At 42.8% G+C, this 7,385-nt stretch overlaps 1 protein-coding gene across 1 annotated transcript in view; it reads right to left on the bottom strand.

Annotated features, from left to right (window-relative positions):
* Positions 1–7,385, bottom strand: part of LOC109973040 (alpha-N-acetylgalactosaminidase-like) — a 57,387-nt gene that overhangs the window by 13,088 nt on the left and 36,914 nt on the right. Inside the window, exon 6 of the mRNA XM_020622347.1 lies at positions 4,738–4,899. Within this exon, the coding sequence (XP_020478003.1) occupies positions 4,738–4,899 (162 nt within the window). The remainder of the gene's footprint in view (positions 1–4,737; positions 4,900–7,385) is intronic.

Genomic DNA, 7,385 nt, shown 5'->3' on the forward strand with positions numbered 1-7,385 from the left:
TGTTGAGTTTCTCCCCTACTCTCTCCCCCCCTACTCCCCTAGCTCACCTACATCTACTGTATATGCTCCCATTACACATCACTAACTGTCTCTCCTCTGTCCCATAGTGTGTCCTCTCTCTCTCTCTCTGTACCTTTCTGCAAGTATCCCTGGCTCTGGAGTAGTATGTTTCTGATGACCAATCACTGGCCACATCAACCTAACCAGTATTTGTTTGTGGTTGTGTTTCTTGTGTCTTGTTGTTTTTCTTTTTTTTTTGCCTCTCCTCTATCCATTCACTCCAACCAGTCGAAGCAGAAGGCCACCCTCCAAAACTTGGGGTCTGCTGGAGATTTCTTCCATTAAAGGGACTTTTTTCCTCCCCACTGTTGCCAAATGCTTGCTCAAGGGGAATTTGTTGGGTTTTTCATCTATAATAGTAATATTAAGGTCTAGACCCTACTTTGTGTCCTGAGATGACATTTGTTGTGATTTGGCACTATACAAATAAAATTGAATTGAAAATTGAATTGAGCCTGTGTGGAGAAGCCTACAAAAAATCATCAGCTACAGGAAACCATCTCCCCTGCTGTGGAGAGATGGATGATGGTGGCCGAGGACAAGATGAGCTGAATGAGGTTTACTGCAGGTTTGAGAAGCAGAACTCTCACCCACCTCATCTTAGTCCCAAAACTAGCAGCTACCCTATAATCACCTCTCTTCCCCCGCCCCCCACCTCTGACAATCTGCGAAGAGGCTATATGAATCCTTTTTAAAAAACAAAAGACCAGGAGGGCACCAGACCCAGACATCATGACCCCCTCCTGCCTGAAAGCTTGTGCTGACCAGCTGGCTCCCTTCTTCACACAGATTCACCAGATCACTGGAGCTGTGTGAAGTCCCGTCCTGCTTCAAATGCTACACCATCATTCTTAAGAAACCCACCATCAAAGGATTCAATGAATATACTGTAGATCTGTCACCCTGACATCTGTGGTCATGAACTGCTTTGAGAAACTGGTGTTGGCCCACCTGAAGGACATAACAGGCCTGCGGTTGGACTCCGCTGCTGTTTGCCTACTCAGCAAACAGGTCAGTGGATGGTGCTGTTAACATGCCACTACATTACATCCTGCAACATCATGACTCCCCAGGGACCTATGCACAGTTTCTGTTTATTGACTTCAGCTCAGCGTTCAACACCATCATCCCAGCCACTCTCCACTCTAAACTGACTCAGCTCAATGTATCTGCCCACACGTGTCAGTAGATCACCAACTTTCTGACAAACAGGAGCCAACAGGTGAGGCTGGTATGGGAGACCAAGGGGGTTAAAGGATTAGAGTAAGTTTTATTCTCATGCTTGTAGTCTTTAGATGTATTTACATTAATTTCAGTTCTTACATTGCTATAATTTGCCTATGTCACTTATTTGCTTCTTTAATTTTCATTTATACTTATATTTTATTCAGTTGTAAGGTTTGTGTTACCTCACTGACAGTTCATTCATCAGTACTTGTTATACTTGCTCTGTAGTGGCATTTCATGGCGCCCTCCAAGGCAGATGTGTTTGCGTGTTCCACTCTCGAATACCGGCTTTTTCTTCATTTTCTCTTTTTTGTGTTTACTCTTTCTGCAGTGCACAGATGTTATGCACTGCTAACATACAATAGACAGGCATTGCTGGATATCGCCAACTGACACAGCCACTGGGAATTTACCGTTTTCATACCACTGGAGCTACAACTCATTGTTCGCTCCCACAACGACCACCATCACCCACAGGAAGCCCCGGAAGCACCAAGCATGAGCGAGCAGGCTGAAATCAGGAGAGCGACCCAGAGACGGAGATGCAAGTCAGGAGGTTTCCCAACCAGAAGCCCTGGATAAACAGGTACGCCACATGCTGCAGTATACCGGACACCCTGGACCCCCTGCCGTATGCCTACCGGCCCAACAGGGCCACCTCACATGCTATCGCTGCTGCCCTCCACTATTGCCTTTCTCACCTGGAAAATGGAGACTCTTACATCAGGATACTCTTCACTGACTACAGCTCCACCTTCAACACAGTTATCCCGCACAAACTCATGCACAAACTGTTCACATTGGGTCTGCACCCCACCCTCTGTGACTGGCTCCTGGACTTTCTGACTGGCAAGCGCCAGACTGTCAGGATTGGCAACAGAACTTCAGCCAGCATTGTTACGAACATTGGCACCCTGCAGGGATGTGTCCTCAGTCCCATCCTCTACACCCTGTTCACCCACGACTGCGTCGCCTCCCACAAAGACAACATCATCCTAAAGTTTACAGAAGACACCACAATGATAAGTCGCATCACTGGAGAGGACGAAGCAGCCTACAGGAGGGAGGTCATATTACAGTTGTATTGATGATTGTCCAGAACTACTGAGCTTTGGTTATTCTTAATGCATTTATTTTCCTTGCTTATGTATCTTACAATTGTATTTATGAGAATCAAGTGATACAGAGGTAGAAACTGTCTGCTGTACCTTCTGTGTAGAGACAGGATGTCTGAATCTCCTTGTGACCAGACAGCCTATTTACATTTTAACAGAGACCTGTTGGCCTGTTTTACACTCACACCTAGACCCACTTAGTATATTACAACTTTCTGCTTTGTCTTAGGGTGCCCTGCAGTGCCAGGGGGGACCACCTGGCCAGCTTATCATACTTATTAGCATCACACACACAGGGGGCCTGCAACTCAGGCCACCCACTGTTCGGGACCCATTGATCAAGACCAAACTGCCACCTGAGACACACACACACACATACCTAGATTTACCATATTTCAACATGGAAGTGCGAGCTCCGGCCCACACCAAATGACCAATAGGATCACAAACTATTGAAGTGTTAGGTATTTTTAGTCAGATAGAAATTGGATAGATACTTTATGTTTTAGAAATGTTTAGTGGCGATAGGATGTCTAGTTAGACTGTTAAATGCTTAGGCATGCTTATGAGTTTCTACAGGGTACATCTGGTCAAGGATACTAGAGAGGAGTTGATGACTGTCAGCAGACAGGGTGTTTAATATTATTATTATGACATGTATAACTGTAGCCTTAGCCATAATATGTTCTTATGTTTAAGTCACGACATGTTACTAAAGGTCTTGAGAATGTTTTTAGCTACACACCACTTAATCAACAGACACACACACACACACATTGATTTGCTTCATGTTTTGACCACTGCTATGGCCAGCTGCAAAGCTGGTAACAGAGACATCTCGGTTGACGTTTCTGTGTAGTATGGGGCTAGCCCAACCGAGGTGATATAATGTATAGGCCTGGTGGGTTCAGGGTCTTTCATCTTACATCTGCCTGTATGCAGTATGGAGGTGCAAGATATCTGAGCGTGTAATGTTAATTTTACCTGTGATCCTTTGAATAACTCAGCACTGTTTTGAAGTTACTTGGACTGTCTCGTCTCTCAGAGTTAGCAATGGTAAGAAGAACCAAAGTCCTTCAGAAGGTTGCACCCCTGTCCAGAGCAGAGCAGCCCAAGAACAAAAAATGTATTGTAAGAACTTAATTCGGGGTTCAGAGGATGGAACTCCTGCAGGAGCTCTGTCCCTCTGATCCCAGCACTGTAAGGCCTACCTGTGATCAGACATTCAGTAAACTTTTTGTTGATTTTAAACAGTCCTCTCCTGTCGTCACTTCTCGTGCTTCCAACAAAAGAATCGGGTTATTTTCTAACACGTGCTTCCAACAAAAGAATTGGGTTAATTTCTAACAAATGGTGCCTTGTTTCAAAGTGAATGACTGCACCTCAGAGGACCCTTCTGTTAGACTCCTGAAGTTCACAGACTACACAAAAGTCATCTGCCTCATTCATGACAAGGACTAGTCTGCCTACAGACAAGAATTTGAATAGCTGGTCCTGTGGTGTGGTCACAATATCCTGGAGCTGAACACACTGAAAAAAAGTGGAGATAAGAGTAGACCTCAGAAGGAGATCCCCACATTCTACCCCCCTTCACCATACTCAGCAGCACTGTATCAACAGTCCTTCCAGTTCCTGGGCTTCACAACCTCCCAAGAACTTAAATAGATGTCCAACATCAGCACTATCATCAAAAAGGCAGGGAAGCATATCACCATATTGTACTGGACCCTCAGAAAAAATTGAAGAAATATTAATATTAAGATACAGGGCAACTCCCAGGCTGACAACCCAGATTTACAAGCTTGCATCTCGCCTGAGGCTACCATTGGAGGCTGCCTTGAGATGGAATGCTTAGCAAAGTGGAGAGAGGATCTAATTAAGCTGGGTCAGTTCAGGTGAAAAAAGGCTTATGTAACACCAACAGCAGGCTTTGCCCTTTTGTTCGAAGGTGTCAGTTTGTCAGGCCATTCTTCCTGTTTTTGAGAACATCTCCAAGGGTGGTTTACCATAAAAGGGAAGTTAAGAGGCTATTGACATCACAGTAGGACAAAGACAGGAAAAAGTTATTTGGGGATAAGAAAAGGAGCCAGTGCTCTGGGGTGTGTGTGTGTGTGTGATTCGGGAAGAGAAAAGAAACGAGAGGAGAGAAGGGCCGAACTGATGAACTGACTGACAATTGACAAGGTGATTCCGTATCTTGCCTTCAACATTTATTATTCACATTGTTCAACCAATAAATAATTATTTGAATGATAGTGACTTGTCTGTGAATTAATTTCTCACCCCAGAACTCTCACCATGACAATAGCCCACTGGTAATTTATTTTCATCATACCATGTCAGGGTCATTCCATCTTCCAGGACCTGCAGCTGGCTGGAGATGATCCTGGTTATTGGAGAACCAGTCAATAATGCCTTGCACACTGTCCCACGAATCCTGGATATCATCGTAATTCCTCCACAGGTGACAAATATCCCCTAGCAGAGTGTAGTTCACCTGGCAGGAGCAGGAATCAGATTTTTAATGCATATCATTTTTAAAGATGTTACTGTTTTTCTTTGCCTGTGTAAAGCACTTTGAACTGCATATGAAATGTGCTATATAAATAACATATACACTAATCAGCCATAACATTATGACCACTGGCAGGTGAAGTGAAATAACACTTACTATCTGTTACAGTGGCACCTGTCAGTGTGTGAGGTATAATAGGCAGCAAGTGAACATTCAGTCCTCAAAGTTGATGTGTTGGAAGCAGGAAAAATGGGCAAGTGTAAGGATGTGAGTGACTTTGACAAGGGCCAAACTGTGATGGTGAGATGACTGGGTCAGAGCATCTCCCACACTGCAGGTCTTGGTGGGTGTTCTTGGTCTGCAGTGGTTAGTACCTACCAACAGTATCTAATGAAGGACAAATGGTGAACTGGAGACAGGGTCATGGACGCCCACGGTTCACTGATGATGAGGTTGACCTACTGTAGATTAAACTTTTAACTTCCATTTGTACTTTTCAAAAGATTAAAATGTATTTGAATCTTTGGTAAAATATTTGAAAATGAGAAACACTGTACATTGGTCTCTATGAAGAGAAAGAGTCAGGGGCTGTAGTGGTGATATCACACCTAGAGTGGTGAGGCTGTTGGATTTGTCTAAACAATTCTCTCTAACTCGTCCTCACGACCACAGTTTTCACTCCTTTTACAAATGTTTTTCACTGAATTGTAGGCACATCTATGCTCTTCCTGACAGTAGAACTGTGGAAGCAAATGGATTCACAGAAGATGCACAGTGAGCCGCAGAGTGACACGAGTGACAACACACTGCCACAGGGACTTTTATGTAAACAGTATTAAGTAGGTGGTCATAATGTTATGCCTGATCAGTGTATATTAACATGCTCAAAATAACAATGCCAACATGCTGATGTTTAGTAGTTATAATAAATTCAGTTTATACAGGGAGCCATTACTCATGTAATTTGGGAAGGTTGGTATAGATAGGAAAGAATCTCATATTAATGTATTAGAGTAGAGTAGGGTAGAGTAGAGTAAAGTAGGGTACTTTATTGATCCCACAGTGGGGAAATTTCTGTGTTACAGCAGCAATAGAGAACAACCAACATAACACCATAAGAACAGACACCACCATAAGAACAGACACATAAGAACAGAACTTCATAGAAACACGAGAAAGAACACAACAAGGACACAGCTGCTGTAACTTGCTGCCACTCCTTGCGGTGCATCGTACATAAGTACGTAGTAACAAAGAATACTTAGTCTTAAAATAAACTGTTGCATAAAGGCAACAAAGCATTAGAACCAATACACACAAGTAGCGTCATCAGAATGTTACATTTTACACAGCACAAATAAGCAAATCAAGGCACCTAAAAACAGGGCAGAGCAGCACTGGAGAGAATCAGGAACAGCAGTAGAGACTAAACAACCAGGAAATCAAGAACAATCGAATATTACTCACACAATTAATCCAACAATGGGGGAAAGAAACCTGTGTTTTAGCCATAAGGATCTCTGAGCAACTACTCAAAAATACCTAATGCAGGGCAATGTACAGTATTTGAGTGTTTATTGTTAGAGAAAAACTAAACTTCAGATTCACCATGACATCTACAAAGAGAAAAAACATCATTATAACTCTGAGCTATGCAGAACTAGTCAGGTTTATCTTTCTAATATCATAAATGGAAATATTAATAACACTCATGCCACTGTTGATAGGTTAGTAAATCCCCCATTGCAGCCGCCCCCCAAGTTCCTGATGGCAAAATAAATGTGTACACAATTCTTTCAAGAAAAATTGTAAAATAGACAAAATCTCTCTCATAGATTTCTCTGAGTTGACCTCAACAATTGCTTCATCTAAATCATCAACATGTCTTCTGGACCCCATCCCGACCGGGCTGCTCAAAGACATCTTTCCCCTAATCAACACATCCATACTAGATCTGATTAATCTCTCTTTATTAACAGGCTATGTTCCACAGGCTTTTAAGGCTGCAGTAATTAAATCTCTACTCAAAAAGCCTACTCTTGGCCCAGGTGTCCTATCTAATTATAGACCAATATCCAATTTCCCATTTATTTCCAAAATCCTTGAAAAAGCTGTTGCAAAGCAGTTATGTGACCACTTGCACAAGAATGATTTGTTTGAGGATTTTCAGTCAGGTTTTAGAGCCCATCATAGTACAGCAGCACTGGTGAAAGTCACCAATGATCTTCTCCTAGCCTCTGATAAAGGACTTGTCTCCATACTTGTCCTCTTAGATCTCAGTGCTGCTTTTGACACCATTGATCACAGCATCTTGCTGCAGAGACTTGAACATGTTATTGGGATTAAAGGAACTGCACTAAGTTGGTTCAAATCTTATTTATCAGAAAGATTTCAATTTGTTCATGTTAATGATGAATCTTCCACACAAAATGAAGTTAGTCACAGCATTCCACAGGGCTCTGTGTTAG

Source organism: Monopterus albus, unplaced genomic scaffold (assembly GCF_001952655.1).
Source record: "Monopterus albus unplaced genomic scaffold, M_albus_1.0 scaffold278.1, whole genome shotgun sequence".
In the NCBI taxonomy this organism is placed as follows: Eukaryota; Metazoa; Chordata; class Actinopteri; order Synbranchiformes; family Synbranchidae; genus Monopterus; species Monopterus albus.